The 22,423-nt window shown below is 49.6% G+C and overlaps 1 protein-coding gene across 6 annotated transcripts in view; it reads right to left on the bottom strand.

Moving 5' to 3' along the window:
- Window positions 1-22,423, bottom strand: part of IKZF1 (IKAROS family zinc finger 1) — a 98,344-nt gene that overhangs the window by 63,078 nt on the left and 12,843 nt on the right. For all 6 annotated transcript variants that reach the window (XM_005678881.3, XM_018047451.1, XM_018047452.1 and 3 more), the window contains exons 2-3: window positions 20,600-20,653; window positions 11,336-11,455 (exon numbers count right to left, since the gene is read on the bottom strand). In XM_005678881.3, coding sequence (XP_005678938.1) covers window positions 11,336-11,455; window positions 20,600-20,639 — 160 coding nt within the window. In that variant the 5' untranslated portion in view covers window positions 20,640-20,653. The remainder of the gene's footprint in view (window positions 1-11,335; window positions 11,456-20,599; window positions 20,654-22,423) is intronic.

The following is a 22,423-nucleotide window of genomic DNA, read 5'->3' as shown; positions in this document are numbered from 1 at the left end:
GGCCCTGGTGATTTCAGTGGAAATCAGCAGCCTGCAGCCACATCCCCTGCAGGGGAAGTTCTCTCCTGGCAGGCGGCCTCGCAGAGACACGCCCTGGACCTGCCCAAAGATCCCTGCTGCTCAACTCACTCCTGAACGGAGGACACCAAGTTGCTGCTGTTGAGTTGCTCAGTGGTGTCTGACTCTTTGCGACCCCGTGGACTCTAGCCCACCAGGCTCCTCTCTCCACGTGATTTCCCAGGCAAGAATTCTGGAGTGGGTTGTCATTTCCTCCTCCAGGGAATCTCTGCGACCCAGGAATTGAACCCCTGTCTCCTGCACTGGCAGGGAGATCCTTTACCACTAAGCCACCAAGACTCCTGCATTAATCTAGCTGCTGTCTCGGTCAGGTGCTTCGGGGCACGCATGCTGGAGAGTGCCTCTCTGGTCTTCCAGCTGTGATCAGCTTTCTGATTGCTCCCTGGGCCACTCACACGACCGGGCCCTTGCTGAAGAAATGTCCCAAAGAAGCCACAACTTGGGGACCACTGACGAGGTCTCCTGCCACACCTGTGCCCACATCTCAGCGTTGTCTTTTATCCACAGAGCTCAATACAAAACTCTTTTAGAGAAGATGGAGTCCCATGTGTTTTGTAGGAGAGCGTGAGGCCAATGCTTTCCTGCAAAAGTCACTGTAATTTAGAGACCAATCGATGGGGTGCAGACAAGTCTCCCATTGCATTTCCAGTTCTTTAAACCAAAATAACGGCAATAATAATAATAATAATAATAATAATGCTCTGTCATAAGTAAGATAGAGAATCCTTTCTAATCGCACTCCCCGCAGCAACAAAACTCAATTGCTAAGGCAGCATTCTGCTTGTTAATACAGAGAATGGAGTTGCTGTGACATTTCTAGTGTGTGATACCAACAGCAAAGCGTCACTTGGAATCAAGTCATGTTGGACAAGCTGTATGTACCCCTCACTGACCCCGGTCTCCCTAACAGGCTGGGTCTTCCCTAACACCCCGAACAAAAACAGACACATCCATACCCCCATCAGCAAGAAAATTCCTGCTTTCCACCGGTGCTGTCAAGACATCACAACCGTAGATTAGCCCCTGTGTACAGGTAAACCAGCTCTCAGGAAGAGACAAAACCCAAACTCCTAGCTTGTAGTGTTTGCCCATTTCTTGAGTGTAAATCTTCCAACCGCAGTAGTCCTTCAGCTACCAACAGATAACAAGAGCACAGCTCTCAGGCTCCAGCCTGAGAACCTGAACACAGTCTCCGAGCTGCCTGTGAGCTCCTGTTCCCCCGGTCCTGGCAGTTTCGGCTGCAGCCTGAGAACCTGAACACAATCTCCGAGCTGCCTGGGAGCTCCTGTTCCCCCCCTCAGTCCTAGGAGGCAAATGGCTTAAAATTCTGAGCAGCTGGCTCTGCAGTAGCGTGTGAACTGTAGTTCCTGCTAAGACCTTGCAGGGCGCTGGGCTTATCTGGAGGCTGCAGTGGCTCGGCTTCAACCCCGCCCCAGGCTGTAGGAGCCAGGAAGGCAGCTTCCTGGGGCCTGGCTCCACCGAGCAAGTGTTCTCATCTCATCAGCCTGGTGCTGTGGAAACTTCACAGGGCAATGGTTAGGGCTCACTGTGCTTAAGCCTTTCTACTTTTGCATAAAAGGAGGGGAAGCTTTTTTTTTTTTTTTTCTGGGTTATATTTACACTTCCCAAATCAGAAATGTCCTAACCAGACAGGACAGGTGGCAACTGGCAACCACAGCTCAAAAGTGTTTTTTTGTTTTTTTTCCATTTCTTTCTGAAACCCCATGTAGAAGGAAAGTTAACGAAATGTCGGTTGGTTGCTTTACACCCAGAGCTAACTATGCTTTCAGCACAGATGGAACAAAGCGGAGAATAAAACTGGGACCAGAAACCCTAGAACTGTTGATCTCTCTACTCCCGCAGATAAGAATCTGTTGTTGCTTCCCTTGGTAAACCAACTAGGTACAATGTGATCCTGAATTTAGGTTGTCAGAAGAGATGGAGATAAGATGATCGCCGCTTTCTCTTTGTAAAAATTAGCAGCTTTGCTGAGTTCACCTGCTCCTCTGGAGACACAAAATGAAAGCTAGAAGCGTGGTTGGAAATGCCAGGCCCAGCTGTTCCAGCCTCTCCGGGGCCCCATTTTTCTACACGCTATTCCCTTTTTGAAAAAGACTACTGTGAGTTTTGGAACAGTATTGACTCCATTGTGTGTGTGTGCTTGGTCATGCTTAACTCTCTGCGATCCCATGGACTGTAGCCCACCAGGTTCCTCTGTCTGTGGAATTTTCCAGGCAAGGATACTGGAGGGGGTTGCTATTTTCTATTCCAAGGGATCTTCCCAACCCAGGGATTGAACCCAAGTCTCTTGTGCCTCCTGCACTGGCTGGTGGATTCTTTACCACCAGTCCACCTGGAAAGCCCCCACTGACTATTAAAAATATCTTAAACAGTCAGCCACAAAACACCCATCTGGCTATGAAGTTCGTGAGAATGGACACATGGAGCCACGTGAGGATGACTGTGTTCTCCGGGGCAAATTGTTCTCAGCTGAGAAACTTGAAGATGTAGGGCAGCGTGATGAGCTGGGGTGTCATAAAACTGGCTCAGTAGCACCTGGGGGTAGTCTCAGCCTGGAAAAGCCTCTGGGCCCCAAATACCAATGGCCCCTCTTGAGAAAAGGGCCTAAAATAATCCATGGGACAAACCTTAAATTCAGATACAGCCTTACATTCCTCTCCCTCAACCTTAATTTAAGAGCTCTCTCTACTGTCCTGCTCGCCCTCCCCCGAGAAAGCAGGGCCACCATCCCATTCCTTCGGTCCACACGTCTCAGACACCTACTGGATGCTGAGGAGGCAGTGAACAGACCCCAGAGGCATGCTTTCCCTGTAAGCGGGGCCAGGTGAGGAGTGGGAGGTCAGGATGGCCCCTCTTATGTGGGGTTCCCAAATGGAGACTGAATCCAGGAGGGACAGTCTCAGGGTCCCCGGGGTGTGGGCAGGCTGAGGCAGAGCCCCCAGCCCAGCTCCTGCATGTCTGGTCCTCCCTCCCTGGGGACACCACTTGGGCGGTGACATTCTAGTTCTTTCTCTCCTCTCACTCCATCCTACCCACCTTCTAACAGACTTAAACTCCCCCTTGTCTCACACAGGCCTCCTGAGCGTTCTCCAGGGCTGCCACCAGCTCTCCTCCTGGTATTCTTACATCCGCAGGGCTGCCCGAGCCCTCAGCCCCTCCCGCCCCCCTATATTCTGACCTGGGCCTCCACCCCTGCCCAGCTGCCATGGGGAAGCTCCATCCTCCTGAAGCCCCTTCCCAGCCCCTCTTCCACTCTCCCATGCATGCTTGCTCACTCGGTCAGCTGTGTCTAGCTCTTTGTGACCCCATGGACTGCAGCCCCCCAGGCTCCTCTGTCCATGGGATTTCCCGGGCAAGAATGCCAGAGTGGGTGGCCATTTCCTTCTCTAGGGGATTTTCCCAACCCAGGGATTGAACCCGGGTCTCCTGCACGGCAGGCTGGTTCTTTATCACTGGTGCTACCTCTCCCCCTCTTCCTTAAAGTCTTCCTCCCTCCCGGGGACTTCCATGCCGCACTTCTTCCCCACCTCTCCCCCTCTTCCTTAAAGTCTTCCTCCCTCCTGGGGACTTCCATGCCGCACTTCTTCCCAGGAATTTCATCTGAGTCAAACGGCGCAGTCTTGGCCTCCTCCCTTGCTCTCTCTCTCAGACAGTCTTACATACTTACTCCCCAGGCCCCAGAGCGGAGCACCCCTCAGCGGAGCTGGACTGGCCACAAACTGTCAATGAACCTCAAGTCCACCCCAACTCCCAACTCTGTGCCCATTTCCCACGCTGTTCCAAGAGAATCGCTGCCACCCTGACTGCCACGGGGCAGCCCTAGCCACTTCCCTCACATGCCCACGCCACGTGGACACACGCTGTGTGCTGTCCCCGATGGTCACTCCAGCCCTCAGGTTCGGAGGAAACACTTTGCAGGGTCCCTCTGAAGCCCACAGCCCCCTCCCAGAACCCAGGGGCCCTGCTGGGACTGTGCCCACCCCTTCCCCTTCGCCCACCTACCACCGTTTCCTAAGGTCAAACGTGACTCACCTCCTCGCCCCTGTGAGACCTTCAGCTTCCTGAGTCTCCCCATCAGCCCCACCCCCCCCAGCCCAGCCGGGAACTAGCCTTTGTACTTTCTGTGGAGGAACCCTGGAGTCCCATGCACATACTATGCAGTGCCTTATGGTCACTGGGCTGCAAGCTTTAACTGCTCAGCTCTTCAAGGCAGCAGCTGCATCAGCCTGCCAGGGAGAAGGACTCGGTCAATATTACTCCTTTTGAATGGAATTTCTCCATTTCCTAAGAGTTAGAGAAACTCAAGTCCAAACAAAGCACAAAGTCAACCTAAACGGTATGGTCCCAAACCCTACAGTGACCTCTATGGGGGAGGTGCCTGCAGGGCAGGGCCCAGGGCAGCCGGACCTCCAGCAGGGTCTGCTTGGGGCCGCACATGCCTTGACAACTCCCAGCCCTATGGTCACTGACCTCCAAGAATAAGCAGGCAAGGACACAGTGGCCCTCACAGGACAGAACAGGGCAGTGTGTGACCCCTCATCCCCGACCTTCTGGCGGGCCCGCCCTCACTTCAGTGGGGGCTTCACGACCCCTCCGTCCTCCAGCCAGGCCTCCCCTTGCACCCCAGTCTCTCCCGCCACTGGGAAGGACCCTGACACTCTTCTGTCTTGCCACGCTGATCGTGTGCTGCCCCCTGCGTTTGCCTTCCTTCTTGGGAATTTCAGGCGTCTGTGAGGTCACTACCTCGGTGCTTCTCCCTGAAGTCACCAGCCAGGAGGTGACACCAGCACCTGGCCAGCCCATCTCCAGATCCCCAGGGTGCCTCCCAGGGAACTCGCCTGATGCAAATGATAGTGCCACCCACAGCAGCCGCACGGATGCCCTCCACCTTGCAGCCTGCCTCACCCTGCAGCGCTCGCCCTATGTGACAGCAATGGGCAAGGAGGCAAGGGGGCAGCAGAGCCAGGGACAGAGTCCCTGCAGCCGGGTCCCAGCAGAGAGACGCTCCAGAGTGACCAACTGTACACACACACTACAGGCATTACACACAACACACTCCAGTCTCAGTTTTCCCCCAAGAAGATTCCTAAGCCTCTGCCATCTGGCCCCACCTTCTATACCAAAACCCAGGACAGGATGGTATCCCACACAGCACAGTCTCCAGTTTAGTTTGATGCACCAACGTGTCCTAATGGTCTGCAAAGACCATGGTTTCCAAATGTTTGGCACCGACCTACAAAACTGAGGTCAGAAAAAACTTAACATTTAGTTTTAAATGGGCAGCAACGAAACTGTTACATCATAAGAGCCCCTCTTTTCAAAACTTAGAAGACTTTGAGAGTAGGCAAGATGATTTTTCTCTGATGCCATGTCTCATGTTTTGGGAAATTGAGGAAAATGAGGACTTTGGTCTCCTCTGGGTTTGGCTCCCAAAGCACTGCACAGTGTGTCAGCTATGAAAAGGACGAAGTAACTGCAACAGAGAGGCGAACACGAATGTAAATGACACACTTTGAGCTGTTCCTCAGAAGAAGACTGGAAACTGAGACGCCCGGACCCTGGACAGAGCGCGGGCCTGGGTGGTTTTCTCTGTGAGATTCTCACAGCGCACATCCCATCAGAGTGAGCTTGAGCTCAGCTGCAGCCAGTGCTCAGATGCTGCCAGATAATAATTCTCCTGAGCTCAAGCAGGGTTTCTCGGTTCAGAGGAGATGCATTGCACAGATAAAAACGACTTCCTCTAACTGCTGATTAGATAAGCGGGTGCAGCATCCGTACTCAGATGCCAGTGCCCCAGCTCCAATTAGACTCAAGCCCCCTGGTTTTCCATCGTGAAAAGGTCTCTCCAGCATCTCTCACTCCCAGGCTGTAGGGAGGCATTAATGCCCTCCACCCATCCTCATCCACTCTTCCCCTCTGGACTGGCTTGGTGTCCTGCCTAGAACTAAAGAGAGATCTGGCAACAGAATCACCAGGGAAAAACACATAAATCCTCTTACAATTTACACTCCAGTCCTGCAACTCACGATGGAGTGAAGGAATGCTTATTTTGAGTGAATGGACCAAAAAAAAAAAAAAAAAATTATGTGTAGACACACTTAATCATTTTCCTGGATGCCACAGGAAAGAAATTCAGATTTTTTTTCTACTTTTTTTCCCTTTTCTATTTCTACCAGGGTAAATCAAATCATGGTCAAAGCCTTCCAAGCGAAGGACTCGAGGTGTGAGAATTCAGCTTCAAGAATGCTCTAAACCCCACACTGGAGGATGAGACTTGCAGGAATCGGGGCCTATGATAAACTGCCAGGAAATGCTGGCTGTCACCCTCCTCCCTCTTTGGAGATGAGGTCATGAAAGTGAGCAGAGGTGAAGGAAGAACATTCTAGAACATGGAGGGGCTTGTACAAACACACATGAGTGCCCCATATTTAGAGGCATCTACCCCTCAAGTCTCTCTCAGCATTAGAATGACTGCTGCACAGGGTCATCCTGACTGTCCACAGAGCCGAGCCTTTTGGAAAGCCATCCTCAACCGCAAGTCTTTGGCCCTCTGCTAATCCAACCACCACCTCTGGCTCCTGTCAGTCATCTCTCCTTCTTAGTCCCAGGGCATTGCTGTGCTTCTGCCCCTGGGTTTTTGCTGCGATTCCATTCTAAATCCTAAACTTGCCAAGCACCTCTTTCAGGGTGTCATTGGGTTTTCCGGCCCTGAACCTCTCTTCTCTACCCCTGGCCTCTCGCTGTCTCCTTGCTCCAGCCAGGTAAGCCTCCCCTCCGTCTGCCCACCATCTACAAAGGGGGTGAGGGCTCCTACCCCCCACCTTATTCACAACCTGATTCACCTTATTCACAGCCTGATTTTCTGCCGGGATCGACCAGCCTGCAGCCCGCCTCCACTCCAGGACTGTGCGCTCACTGACAGCATCAGAGAGCTAGAGGACCCCTGCCCAATTTTAGGACAAGGCCACTCACACAAGCAAAGTCAAAGTCGTTCAGTCGTGTGTGACTCTTTGCAACCCCATGGACTATGCACTCCATGGAATTCTGCAGGCCAGAATACTGGAGTGGGCAGTCTTTCCCTTCTCCAGGGGATCGAATCCAGGTCTCCTGCATGGCAGGCAGTTTCTCTACCAGCTGAGCCACCAGGGAAGCTCCCACAGAAGCGAAAGGCGAACAAACAGTGATAGGCAAAAGTCCCTGCTCGAAGGAAGAAAGAGACTATAGATACTGAACAAAGGAAGAAAAGAAGCTTTTCATCCCTTACTCACAGCACGCATCTGCTCTGTGAGACGCCAGTCTTGGCATCATTTCTATGTGAGACACTTGTAGTCACCCCTGGTCCACAGCTGTCAGAAGACTCTTGACCCATATTCCGCTTCTCGAGGGCACTGCCATGGATGAGCGGGTAAATTTGGGGGTTGCCGTAGGAGGTCACTGGGTACATCCTTTTTAGCAGTTTCATACACAACCACTTCAGAGAGATGAGATTTCTCATATTATTAAAGAGACCACTTCAGAAGAACAAGCTAGCATCTGGTTGAATAGACTGTCCTGATGACTAAATACTAAATCCCTCAGGGCCAGGAAGTTCTCTCCTGTGTCTAACTTAAATCCTTCATGTTGTACTTTAGATACTCACTTCCTCTTATTCAGACCCAGAGGAAAAAGGAGCCAAATGAGGGTGACTCCCTTGTCCTGACAAGGTTATTCCCTTGACTTCTGTTTCCCATATCTTTTTTTTTTTTTAAATTCAGGAGGCTCACCTTGGCACTCCCTCAACACTGATGGAAGTCTTGCGGTACAAAACCATTACTCTTGTTTCTGAGAACGACCCTCCACCAGTGAGACACTTCTCCGCATCTTAAGGGGATGGTTTCTACTCTTTCCCAACAACTTGCTCAGTTCTCTTGTCTGTTCTCCTGGTTGAGGTCAGACTTGTCTAGGACTGGGAGTGAGGGCTCTGAGTTTTTCAAAAGCATCTTTTTTTTTTTTTTCTAAAACAGACACCCGGTGGTCTATTATCACCAAAGACTTTCACATATTTCACCATCTTTTACCCTCTCGCCATTTCTCCCTGATGTTCCCACTGGAGGAGCCAGCACCCCAACTTGATCTTGGGTCTAGGAGTGGCCGGCTCCTCAGTCTTTCTCTTGGTCTTGCCCTCCCCTAATGGATTCCTCCCCATCTTCTTGGCTCTGTTTTCAGCTTGCCTATTCTCTGGATCACTTTTTTTTTTAAATTAATAAATTCCTCTTCTATTCATTCTCTTTCCTTCTCTCCAGAGAAGCTACAACAGGCTCCTTTAAAAACCTTTAAGAGACCCTTTTCTGCCTCTTACTGTATTTTTACTTGTCTTTGTTGCTGTCTTCAGCAAAGCCTGTGTGCTTGTTTTCCGTTAACCTGGGAGACTATCCTGTGAGCCCAGCTGAGTTCCAATGCTCTGGCCAGTTTGAAATGAGGGAGGTAAGAACGTGGCAGGGAGGGGCCCGACTCCACCCTTCCTCGCCCAGGTGCAGGGTCTCCAGGGCCAGCCTCCGCCCAGCCCTGCCCTCTTCGGCCCAGGCGCCTTGCCTTCCGAGGCCCTTCTCTCTGCGCTAGGCTGCTCCCGCTGCCCTGCAGGGAGGGGCCCTGGCAGGGAGGGGCCCGCTTAGGGAGGGCCCCTGCTTCCTGTTGTGGGTCCCAGGCCCGGGGTTCTTTGCCTTCTTCCCAGTGTGCTGATGAAATACGCATTTCCTTTCAGCTACTAATCCCTTCATCTTTTAAAGTCCTAATGCTATCAAGGGCTTCCCTGGTGGCTAAAGATTGGTGGTAAACAATCTGCCTGCAATGCAGGAGACCTGGGTTCAAACTCTGGGTCAGGAAGATCCCCTGGAGAAGGAAATGGCAACCCACTCCAGTATTCCTGCCTGGAGAATCCCCTGGACAGAGGAGCCTGGTGGGCTGTAGTCCATGGGATGGCAAGACTCGGACACGACTGGCTAAACCCCCATCAGCGCCATGCTATCAACATAACGTACTTCCTGCTCTCGGTGCTGCCCAGGGAGCCTTCACTGCGCACCTGAGCTGGCTGACTCCCTTCAAAACCAGACGCAGAGTGCCTAAAGCCCAGCGCCCAGTGTGAAGGGCAGCCCATTGCCTTGGTGCTTCTCTGTGCTCCCTGGTCTCGGGGTTTTCCCTCCACAAACCTCCCCGCTCCCCCCACCCCCCATCTGTGCTTCTGTCCCTCCTGCTTTCCCGGGAGTGACCCATCACTCCTCTGTCCCCTCCCCTGCTGCCAGCCAGTTTCCCTGCCTGTCCCCATGGCAGCTGCCATTCACAAGCCAAGGAAAGATGGCTCTCAGATGTCTGAAGTTTTACAACTCTAAAATTCAGTGTTTAGACATCGGATGCGGAAAGGAGTGAGCGTTGTGTGGCATGGCAGTGGGTGGGGAAGCACGAAGAGCCCGCAGATCTCAGGCCGCCCCTCACCTCACCCGGCTCCACCAGCCACACCTGCAGGGGCTCCTTTAGGGCCCAGACCAGGTCTCACCCAGGGAACGCAGCCTGGGAGCCGGGGCTCAGTGACCTCCTACCAGCGCAGAGCTCCCACAACCTGAAGTTCAGGAGAGGAGGTATACTGAGGCCGTGAGGGCACTGATAACAAAAGCTTGCTTGCCTGCTCCAGGAGGACTGTTCTTCACTCTCCAGGAACCAGCCCGACTTTCAGTTCTCTACTGGATGCCCCAGGTGACCTTGGCTGTCAGCTGCAGGGATTTCGGGGAGTTGGGGGGGTCTCCCCAGGTTCTCCATGGTGACCCCAGAGTCCTAACCCTGTTGTCCGCACTCTCTGCTCATTTAAATGGTTAACCTCTACCTATCCACACAATTTCTTCTGCATTTCAGCCCCTGAGGATTTCTAAGTCTTTATCATGTATACACACCCTCACTGTCCTAATGTTTTTATTTAAATTTGACCTTTTAATTTATGTAAATGTGTCTTGAAAGGAAACTGCGGCTGTACAAGTGAATGACAAACCAGTATCTCTCGCAATAAACAGAAGACAATCTTAACACACAAACACATCAATTACCACAAGGCATGCTCCTCTGGGTCCCAGCTTTGGGAAACCCCGAGAGGATGTGTGTAGAAAGAGGGCACACTGTTCATCTACTTGCCCACATACAGTAGGCACTATCTAACAGGGAAAAGGAATTCAGAAATGTCCTTGTTTTCTTGGTTCATCTACGTCAGAAGACTTTAGCCACTATCCCCGTTTGTTCAGCTAACTATATAGCTAGGTTTAAAAAAAAAATACCCAGAGTCTATCTGGTTTCCAAGGCACATGAAAACATACAAAATACACTTCTCTGTTATCACATCAGGATGTCCTACAGGAAAATAACTTGTGGGTTTCAGAACTTTAGCCAAGTGCCCTCCTCGGCTGTGGGTCTTACACGCTGATCCCATGAAATCTCTCCTGCCTGTCCCATCTCATTGCCACTTACGCGCGGCTCATGACACTCTTTGCTGCAAATAAGGGGCTCTCAACTCCACAGTTTTTTCTTTATAAAATGCAAAAGAAAATAGGTATTCCAAGGAACTGCTGACTCATTAGCTGATGAGAATAGGGTATACTGGAATAAACACCAGTCTTTAGTCAGAAATGGTGTCTGCTTCTGACTCTGCTCTGTGACCCTGGCTAATTCCCTGAACTTCTCTGGGTCTCTGTTTTCCTAGAGAGGGTGGATTCAGACTTCTCACCATGGACTCCATAGCCTAGGCAGGCTCACCAGGGGAGAGACAGCAAATACCTCCACACCCATTCTTCTTTGGAAAAGGTATGTGAATGTCTGAGAGGGATAACACAGAAGGGCCAGGTTCGGCTCCTTCTACGTCAAAGCTATGAAAATAAATAGCCCTACTGCCGTAACACATGAAGTGGATAAATTTCCCATCTGTGAGTACAATCCGTAAATTGCACACTGCTGCAGTGCTCTGAGGATAGGGGACCAGTGACGTGCCCGCCTTCGGGGATGCTCTTCAGCTCGGCCACACTGCACCCCACGTGGGGCTGAGAGCTCACACCACGGGGCCCCGCCCGGCACTGCATGGTCCCTTCACATGAGGGCCGAGGGGAAACCACAGATGACAGGACTCACACACGCTCATCATGGTGTTTGGAAGGATGCAGAGAGACAAGGGTGCTGGCCTCGAGCCTGTGACGGCCTGTGAGTGAGAGGTGGGCGGCCCACTTACCCAGTCCGCGCTCACTCTTGGAGCTCTGCTGGCCTCCAGACGTGGTAGAGAGGTCTTCAGGGACAGGCATGGGTTCATCGCTGTCATCTGGGGTGTCACTCACCGGTGGGCTCTCCTTCCCTGAGGACATAAGCAAGAGCTGGAGTTTCTGGGGACGTGGTCACCCCTGAGGGTGGCGGTCACTGCAACCCACCAGCAGCATGGCTTGGGTTCGAGTTATGGACTGAGTTCATGCTTCTCTCTGGGGATTGGAACCTGCTTTCTTGTTTATAAAAGAATATCATTGCCACACCAAAACATGAGACAACACAGACGTGAGAAATGCGTATGGAGTGGGTTACCATTTCCTTCTCCAGGGGACCTTCCCAACCCAGGGATCAAACCCGGGTCTCCCGCACTGGAGGCAGACACTTTAACCGCTGAGCCACCAGGGAAGCTCTCAGTCACCTAGAGATCACCACTATTAAAACTGTGGTGTGCGTGCGTGTGTATACACACACAGACACTTATATACTATGGATAATACGTGGTGACATATCTTCTTGATCAGAACAAACTAGTTTTTAGACATTCTCATGGCCTTGCTTGGAGAAGGAAATGGCAGCCCACACCAGTGTTCTTGCCTGGAGAATCCCAGGGACGGGGGAGCCTGGTGGGCTGCCGTCTATGGGGTCGCACAGAGTCGGACATGACTGAAGCAGCTTAGCAGCATAGCCTTGCTTCCATGACTTTTATCTGTGATGTCTGTATAACACTTCATTGCATGGGCACAGTAGGATTTATTTAAATCCTTTTTCTGCTTTTGAACCTAGATTGTATTCAATCTTTTTTTTTTTTTTTTTTAATGAAACAACACAGTGGTAAACCTCCTGATAGCCAGCCTTTGCCCATGTTCTTAAGAATCACCACAGTATAAACCCTGGGGAATTTTATGGCCAATTCAAAAGGCATGCATGGTTTTAAGACTCTTCACGTGGCAAGCCAAATTTTGCCTGTATGTTTTTGTTCCACCTTACCCTTCGACAAGCCTGTTCACCACACTTCTGTATTAAGGTCACCAGACTAGGCATCCTGCTCACAGTGACACATTCTGGGTCTGTTCACTTTCCAGAGCCAGAGAATATTTAGCCAACTGCCCAATTTGATTAACTCAGTGGGGTCGGGAAACTTGGAAGAAGGATGGACAAGGAATTCACACAATTCCCACCCCACGTGCACATTGAGTCTTCTAGGAATTCTTATCTTCAAAACATGAAAACAAAATAGAACCCAGGCAACTCCAGAAGTTGCTTCACAAAGTAGGATTTACCAGCGAGATAGGGTTTTACGGGATGCCTGTATCTAGTAAGTTTCACCAGAAGCTCCAGAAATGGGAAACTCACTCCCACTCCCAGAAATTCAACACTGGGAAGCTAAGACAGGGAGAAAATGCTCCTCTTCTTTGAAATTGAAACCCCTGTATCTTCTAACATAGATGTAACTAAAATTGAGTCAGGAGACAATAAACCCAGGCAGGTAAAGAGCTGATGAGGCCCCCAGCAGCTGCAGAATAGCCCATGAGCACTGCCGTGGAAGACACGTAGGGATGAGGAGCATCAAAGAAGGTTAGTGGGAAAGGGCCAGGCTGGGGTTGTGTGCCACTGGCTGGGCTGGCAAGCTGGCTTCGCAGACAAAGGATATTCCCACCCAGAAGCCCAGGCCTGCAGGAAAGTGTACCGATGATGAAGAAAGCATGTCTGGGAGACAGGGCGAGGCAGAGGGGGAAACTGTACTGCGTGTTTGAATAAACACAACCCTTCAGGGGACAGGCAGGTGCAGTGGGAGTATTCTCAACACAGGAGATGACCCTTCGGGGAATAATTTAAAACAGAAACTGCCAGGCACCATGGCTTCGGGGAAGAGTATAGCATTCTCTAGCAAACAGACATCACAGTTGAATATCCCAGCTTAGCTGTAATTACCTCAACTGGCATATTTTCAGAAAGAGCATTATTGGATATATTTGGATAGCCAATGCAAGATGGAGAGTTAGAGAGGGGACAGCGTGGTAAGAATTTCCCAAGGAAAAACCAAAAGCCAGAGAGAAACTGATCAAACTTCTCGTGCTACACTAAAAGTGCATGACATCAGTAGTAATCTCACTGCCCTAAACGGACGACTTTAAAAGGAGTGGCAGCCAAAGGCTCAGTGTTGCTCTTCACCTGCTTCATAACTGGGGAGAGCTCTGAATATGAACCACCTGATGCCTGTTTCTCCTTCTGATTTCCTAAAGTAATCATCTTCAAACCTTGAGGACTTTAGGGAGGCAGTCAGGGGACTCTCTTTTGTTTTCTTTTTAGGTTAAGAATAATCTTTTAAAAATTATTGACGTATTGTTAGTTCAGTTGCTGAGTCGTGTCCGACTCTTTGCGACCCCATGGACTGCAGCACACCAGGCCTCCCTGTCCATCGCCAACTCCAAGAGTTTACTCAAACTCATGTCCATTGAGTGGGTGATGCCATCCAACCATCTCATCCTCTGTCGCCCCCTTCTCCTCCTGCCTTCAATCTTTCCCAGCATCAGGGCTTTTTCCAATGAGTGGTTCTTCACATCAGGTGGCCAAAGTATTAGAGCTTCAGCATCAGTCCTTCCAGTGAATATTCATGGTTGATTTCCTTTAGGATTGACTGGTTGGATCTCCTTGCTGTCCAAGGGACTTTCAAGAGTCTTCTCCAACACCATAGTTCAAAAGCATCAATTCTTTGGCGCCCAGCTTTCTTTATAGTCCAACTCTCACATCCATACATGACTACTGGAAAAACCATAGCTTTGACTACACGGACCTTTGTTGGTAAAGTAATGTCTCTGCTTTTTAATACTGACATATTAAATTATATTCACATTTAATATTAATTAAATTATTTAATATATAATTAAAATAGTTGTATTGACATTAATATTAATATTCAATAATGTTGAACTTTAATATTGACATTAGTTGATTTATAGTATTGTATTAGTTTCAGGTGGATAGCACAGTGATTCACTTACACACACACACAAACACTCTTTTACAGACTCTTTTCCATTACAGGTTATTACAAGGTATTGAATATAGTTCTCTGTGCTATACAGTAGGGTCCTGCTGTTTATCCATTTTATATACAGTAGCATGTATCTGTTAATCACAAACTCCTAATTTATCCCCCCTTTTGGTAACTGTGGGTTTCCTAGGTGGTTCAATGGTAAAGAATCCGCCTGCCAATGCAGGAGATACGGGTTTGATCCCTGGGTCAGGAAGATCCTCTGGAGTAGGAAATGGCAACCCACTCCAGTATTCTTGCCTGGGAAATCTCAGGGACAGAGGAGCCTGGCAGGCTACAGTTCATGGGGTTGCAAAGAGTCAAACACAACTTAGTGATTAAACAACAGCAACACTTGGTAACCATAGGTCTGTTTTCTATGTCTGTGGGTCTGATTCTGTTTTGTAAATAAGTTCATTTGTATCATTTTTGCTTAGATTAGACATACAAGTTATATCATATGATATCTATCTTCTCGGTTTGACTTCACTTCGGATGAAAATCTCTAGTGCTTACACAGAAGTTTAATACACGAAACCTGTCTCCTAGGTGAGGTAGGGACACTGCAGGGTAAGGAGGCTGAAATGCCAGAGACCCAGACCGCTTGCTTCTGTGAAGACCCCCAGGGAGCTCCCACAGAACTGACTTTGGGACCCCAGCCTAACAAAGTGATGGGATCCTGAAAGATGCACAGTGGGGGGTGTGCATGTACACCTTTCTCATTAACCAGCTGCCCTGGTGACAGGTGGAAGCAAAAGGTTGAGAAACTAGACTGCATTCCTGTATTTTTTTTTTTCTTTTTAAAAAAATTCTGGGCTTCCTGAGGATAACTTTGGAGAACTCTGGGATCGATCTAGACAGCCAGGTATGCAGGACCCATGGGAGGGTCAGAAAGAATTGGGACTTGCCCAGTGAAGGGCTGTCATCCCTCTGCTTAGCTCATGTGAAAATGTATCCAAGTCACTTTTCTTCAAATTTACCCTCTCTGTCTATTGGGAACAAGACCAACTAGAACTTGCTGAGATACTAGATGAGCTTCTGGCTGTCTGGTCCCCTGTGCTGAGCTACATGCCAGCATCTCAGCACGTTTCACTGCTTCACCTACGATGCAGAAAAAGGAATAATGGAAACAGTATGGACCATGATTGTAAATGCCCTGGGGTCAGGTCGATCAGTAGGAGCTCCCTGTGAAGATATGAGAGAATAAAGCATAGCTCTGGCATACGCAGGGAATCAGGTAAAAAGTCAGGACTGTAAGAAAGTGAGTGAGATGGCCACCCACGTGCCTGCTGGAATGCAGCCTTGCCTTGCGGCCACTGTGACAGTTGGTAAGAGTGCACCTGATTTGCCTAAAAGCCCCCATGTTTGAGCAGTGGCTGCTGAGCCATCAATCACTGGCTTGAGCCTCTGTACTCAGCAAACCTGGGATCCTCTCCCTGCTAGAAATGTCCACGAAGAACTTCCATCACTTTGCCAAAATCCTCATGAGGAGCAAACGTATCTTTGTGTGTTGATTTTAGGATTATTTAGAGTCTGGCATCTGGAGAAGGCAATGGCACCCCACTCCAGTACTCTAGCCTGGAAAATCCCATGGGTGGAGGAGCCTGGTAGGCTGCAGTTCGTGGGGTGGTGAAGAGTTGGACATGACTGAGAGACTTCACTTTCACTTTTCACTTTCATGCACTGGAGAAGGAAATGGCAACCCACTCCAGTGTTCTTGCCAGGAGAATCCCAGGGACGGGGGAGCCTGGTGGGCTGCCGTCTATGGGGTCGCACAGAGTTGGACACGACTGAAGCGACTTCGCAGCAGTAGCAGTAGCAGAGTCTGGCATCACCAACTCAAAGGACATGAGTTTGAGCGAACTCCAGGAGATGGTGAAGAACAGGGGAGCCTGGCATGCTGCAGTCCATGGGGTCACAAAGAGTCAGCCATGACTTAGAGACTGAACAGCAACAAGACCTATTTAGACCTACCTAGTTCACCATTTAAAATACAAAACTATGAAAAGATGATAAACGAAAAGAAAACAAAGTTATTAAACCAAGTCAGTGCACAGGAGATACTACCACGCTGTGACTGGAAATCAGCTGACCCAGGGTACAGCTCCAGTTTGACCAACGAGAAGACAGATTTCACAGCAAGTCACCTTTTTTACACTCTGTCCTCGGGAGTAAAATGAGGTTAAAGAACATGATTTTGGCTTAGCTTAAAAGGCTATTGTGAGAACAAAATAACAGAATGTGTGGAATCTAATATGGTAAATAAGCTCATGGTGTTATTTTGTGAACTGCACCATCCTCTGGAAACAGCCGTGCACAGCCCCGAGAGCCCATATGGCCAAGGGCATGGACAGCGCACCATAAGCATAAAGAACTGCAGACAGCGAGCAAGCAAGGATCTAAATGGAAGGGTTTAGGAGGTGTGATGGCATTTACTTAGAAAAATGAAAGAAACTTCTCAGCAATTTCTGTTCAATCTACTTATTTTCTATGTTTCAAATAAATCTTTACCTATGAGAAGTGTTTCGGGCAACTTAGATGAGAAAATTGTTTAATTAGCTTATCAACAGGAAGTAAATAATTCTTCAAGTAAATTATAATTCAACCAACAAAGTTCTGTGGTTCCTCATATCTCCAGTGCATGAGTTTGTACTGTGCACAATTATGCAGGAAAACACAATTTCTGGGGGGGGGGGTGCTAAATAAAACTCAGAATATAGACTGTCCACTCTCCAGAACAGTGGGGAAGCTCCTACCCAACACCAGGTCTGGCTTTCATGGGGCTTCTGATTGGTTATTGAAACTCTCTGAGTCTCAGCTCCCTGAGAATTGAAGATGCTGCCTGTATGTTCCTCACTGGGGTCTTATAAAGTTGAAATGAGAAAAAATGCTTACGGCGGTGTTTGGTAAATTTAAAGCATTCAATCAGTGTGATTTCCCATGATTGACGCTTGCACTGACACACCCATATGGATGAGCCGTGTTTCCCAGGCAGCGGAAGGGTGTCTATGGAGCATATGCTTCTCTGCTTCCACAAACATTACAGACGATCAGTAAGAAAACATTCAATAGGGCCCCAGGAGCCTGAACATCGCGTAAGCTCAATTGGCTCCAGTCCACCATTTTGCAGAGGACACACAGCGGTCCAGGAGGCGAGCACTGTCTCAGGTCCCAGGGATGGAGGCAGAGATGAGATGCTGATACAGGCCTCACAACTCCCGCTCTCCCACAGGCTGACTCTTCCGTTAGAGACCAAAACAAACAACAATTCACAGTACATAACCAATAATTTAGAATGAGTGCCGAAGAAGAGAGAAAGAGCAAACAAACAACTGAGCAAAAGAATGGAGGAGATGGGCCCTAAAGGACAGGACGGCCTGCTTTAGACAGGCTTTCCTCCAGGCCCATTCAACAGGATTCCCAACCGTAGGAGATGTAAGAGGGCGCATGTTTATTGAGTGGTTTTCATCTATAGGAAACCAGGGCTCAGTCCACATTCAGGATAAATCCCAGGGAAGAAAGAACCAGGTAGTTTGAAAAACAAAAAAGTTAGATATTAAGTAGTTGTCTGTTTTTCAAGCGAGTATTTCACACAGATTAGGTGGACTCCTATGAAATTGCTGAGATCAGAACTTTTTTTTCATCTATGATAATGGCTATTTCATAGGGTTTGACTTAAATCTGTTTTTCTTTTTTTGGGAACAAGATATAATAAGGAATATTTTCATGGGAAAAGGGGATGATTCTGAACACATTCCTCATATTTACATCAAGAACATCAACTTCTGTTTTGCTAAATGTACATCCTTATAATACAACGAGCTGCTACTTCCCTCCATTTTAGAAATGGAAAAGGAAAACTGATATGACTGGGTGTTTGTTTGCAAAAACACCAAAACACAGAAGAAGTATTCTTCAAATCTTTAGTGAAAATGGCACAACTCTTTAAATGCCCTAATCTCTGTTTGGAACACTCCAGGTTTAACATGAACCAAAGGAAGAATCGTTGTAAAGGACTGGAAGCACCATTTCCTTTGCTAGGAGTAAACAAAACTAAATTTTAGAACAAATCTTGAATCTTTTTCAGGCCAACTTTCATCCTCATCTCCACTCCCTGACACCTTTGTCTTCAAGGAGCCACTGTTCAAACTGAGTGTTCCACATAATGTTAAGGGCAAAAGAATAGAAGAAAATGAGGCTTTTGTTATGTTTGTTACCAACATAGGGGATCAGGGTACTGACGGGCTGCTCCTCCTACAAAGCTTTCTGGAGGTGCCAGCCCAGCGTCGGGCTTTCGGTTTTGTCTCTGGGACAGTAGAGTCTGCGTGGATCCTCAGTGTATCATGTAAGATGTCACTCTGGAAGCCACCTAAGAGGGGCGCAGCGAGGGGACGCAGAGCACCAGAGACAAGGAAGGGGTCTCTCTGCACCTTCTGGGACGTTTACCATCCAGCGTTTCTGACCCTCTTACCGCCTCCAGCCATGGTCTTCAATCTGGGGATGGGACCCTGCTTCCTCTGGCAGGACCCACCTCTCCTTCAGCTCAGGCTTCATCTACCAGCTGCTACAAATCCTGACCAAGCCAAAGGACCGGCTTCAAAGGGCCAAACTTTCGTTTTTTAATAGTTTATTGTTGTCATTGTACTCAGATTTCAGAACAAAAGTATGTGCTTCAGGGAAATGAACTCAAATAATACTGAAAGGGAGAAGACGAAAAACCGAAGTCCCCACCCTCTCCCCTAACCCATCCCTTCCTTCCACCCCCAATCTTTTAAGAGGAAGTACACATTTAAAACAATACTCTCCAGAATTTTCCTAAAGGGATATACAGGCATGTGGGAACTGCGTGTGTCTGTGCGCGTGTGATGTGTTTTCATTTTAAAGGATGGATTCACACTGCAAACCATCCTGAGACACATTCTTCTCACCTTCACATACATCTTTGATGTCTTTCCACATGTCTCTGTTCCTATGGTCCTGCTTGCTCAGTGCTGTGTGAACAAGGGTGTGGCGGGAACCAAGTTCTCCAGGTCAGCACCAGGCTGCGGGGAGCGTCCCTGGAGACTGCCCTTGCCCACGGGAGAGCGTGTCTCCACAGCCGACTCCTCCAACACAGCTTCACTTGCTACAGATGTGGCCAAGCGAGCTGACTGACGTGCATGTCCACCGAATGCCTACAGGCCACAGCCAAAAAGCCAGGCGTTTCCCGCACAGCCTGCAGAGTTCAATGCAGACTCTCTAGACAGGAGCGGCTGGGAGAGTGCCGTGGTCTGCAGCAGGCCATCTTCAGGTTGAGGGAACTCGAGTCCCTGGTCCTGCAAGTCTCCTAAGAGCAAGCAGGCAGGGCTGCAGCCACAGTCTCAGCCCTAGGCTCCATCACCAGAATGGACAGAGGCCCAGGGCCAGAACTGAGTCATAACTCGGCCACTCCTAGAGAACCACATGGGCCATTCCACTACAGAGGCTACCCAGCATTGCCCACTGTCCTGAGACTAGAAAATATAAAATACTGTGAGCCCGACTAATGCTGACATGTCCAAGTTCAGGGCTAGCCAGCACGGGTTTCCTAGGACTGTGATATGGCACTGGGCAGGCTTGGCTAGACTGGCTGGAGGTCTGCCCTCCCCGGCCTCACCCGGTGGGACAGTGTGACCTGGCTGTGGGCCTCATCTCCCAGGACCGTCCCCAGCTGTGGGTCTCCTGGGATGGTAAGAGCTGTGTCCAGTATGGCTTAAAATAAACATATGATGATGGGAAGTGGTGTCTCCACACTTAACAAGCGTTCGGGATTATTCCCGAAACTTTGTTTTCCAATCTGCTTTTTCCTTTTTGCCCTTCCCCCTCCTCCCTCCCTCCCTCTTTCTTTCTCTGTTTAAACGCGTTTGTTGGCCTGTGTTTGGGGTCTAGGGCAGGTCAATCTGTCTTTTTTCCTCCCCAAGAATATCAACATAGACTGTATCCTTTCCAAGTCATTTTAGGTGGAGCAGGAAAACTCGTTTTCTCTTTTCTATGCAGACTTTTCTATGCAGGCTGTCACACCTGGTACTCTCTCAGCACTGAAGTGAGACACTGACTCCAAGTCCATCTTGGCCTCTCCTTTGGGAGGACAGCCTTATTCCTTGCCCACCATCCCATGAGCTCTTTGGCTTTGCTACCCAGCAAAGCCTGGGCTCCCCATGCAGGTATATCACCAGTTCTCACCTGAAACTTGGGACATGTCTTGACCCTCATCAGCGTCCATGGTCCTTGGATTATCTGAGAAAACAGAGGAAGGGATTTTAGTTGAAAGCAAATTACTTCTAAGATATGAGAGAGAAAGAGAGATAAAGAAGGCCCGAGCTATTTAACAACAAGGCTATCTACCAAGAATAATGCATTTTCCTCTTCACACACTCGCTGGAGTATCAGACTGGCACAGACCTTGATCCTTTTAAAAACGGCATTACAAAGATTTATAAAAATATCATTACAAGCACAGGAGGACCAAATTTGTTATTTATTGTTAATTTCCTACTGCATAATAACCCAAAATGCAAACTGACTGCAACAAAATTAAGCAGAAAATTAAATGGCCCTGGGTCATTGTAGGCACAGAATTCATTCTCTTGGCTGATCCATAGTTATGTTCTTTCTAATTTACTGAGCATGCATCGATGAACCTTGAGTCAGCTTGGTGACACGCGTACAATCAGCAATCAAAAAACGAAGCAATTTGCTGAAGAATGTCTCATTTACCCAGGCAGGACTGCATAGCTGAGCCGCCGCGGCGCTCCCCCCATCAATAATAAATACACCTCCAGCCTGGCAGATGGGCCGCACCGCCGCTGGCTTTGTCCCCCACTCTTTCAGGCCCCTGCCTCCAACTCCTCCAGACTCTGATGCGGGGAGAAGGAAAGCCCACAGCGGCTGCCACACCAGGCTCAGAGAGTGCCCAGACCTTGCTGTGCAGTGGACAGACAGCTGGCTCCTCGGAGCAGTTGGAAAAAAGAAAGCCAGCCTTTGGAGCTGCCTGTGGGTGGCGGTGGGGACCACTCTGCTTGTGGCCACCATGAACGCCCCAGGGAGAGGCCACGTCGGCGGGCAGGAGGGCGGGGTGGGCTGCGTTTTTCACTCAGGGCCCTGACCTCCACCTCTCAGGTCTCTCGTCCTAACCCCCTCCCCGGCAGGTGCATCTGGAGGCTCCGAGGATAAGAAAGCCGGGGCCCAGCAGCAGGTGAGCGCCAGGGAGTCTGCTCATTTATACTCAGCTGGGCAATCGCCAGAGAACCTTCCCCGACCGGCCACCAGAGCCTTCGTGTTGACTTGAAATCAGGCCGCTTCTCTCTGGGGGGCGCCTCTGTCCCTCCAGCTCAGATGTGTGAGTGTGAGCTTTCAGGCCTGTTTCCAGCAGATGCCTGTGCTGCGATGGACACTCAGACAGCCTGACCCGCTCTGGGTCTGAGCAGACGAGGTGTGTGCGTGTGTATGTGTGTGTGTGACAGCCCTTATGGTGCCTTTGGCACACATACTCTGAGCTTCAGTCATGCTGGCATTAGTCGCAAAGAAGACATGGGTGGCCAGCCCTGGTTCTGGATGCAGATGGGTTTGCGTTTCTCTCTGAAAGCTATGGCACAACTCTGGGTGGTAACATGAGTTTCCAGGGCCAGTGTGGGGCTCAGGGCTACAGACTACCGAAGGGCAAAAGGCTCCATGGCCCACATGTGCTTCAGCCCCAAGACTGAGGGCCCACCAACAAGCAAGGCAGACAGACCGGCTCAAGAAGCAATCAGGAGACCAGTCTGCGTGTACGCGCGCAGTCACTTCAATCACGTCCCACTCGTTGTGACCCCATGGACTGTAGCCCGCCAGGCTCCTCTGTGCATGGGATTCTCCAGCCAAGAATACTGGAGTGGGCTGCCATTTCCTCCTCCAGGGGATCTTCCCGACCCAGGGAGTGAACCCGGGTCTCCTGTATTGGAGGCAAGTTCTTTACCAGCCTAGTGCTTAGTGTCACCAAGAAGCAATGGGTCCAAAGTCTCACAGCCT

The sequence above is a fragment of the Capra hircus genome, chromosome 4, assembly GCF_001704415.2.
Source record: "Capra hircus breed San Clemente chromosome 4, ASM170441v1, whole genome shotgun sequence".
Taxonomy (NCBI): Eukaryota; Metazoa; Chordata; class Mammalia; order Artiodactyla; family Bovidae; genus Capra; species Capra hircus.
The sequence above is the reverse complement of the archived record's forward strand: the minus strand, read 5'-3'. Positions and strand labels throughout refer to the sequence as shown.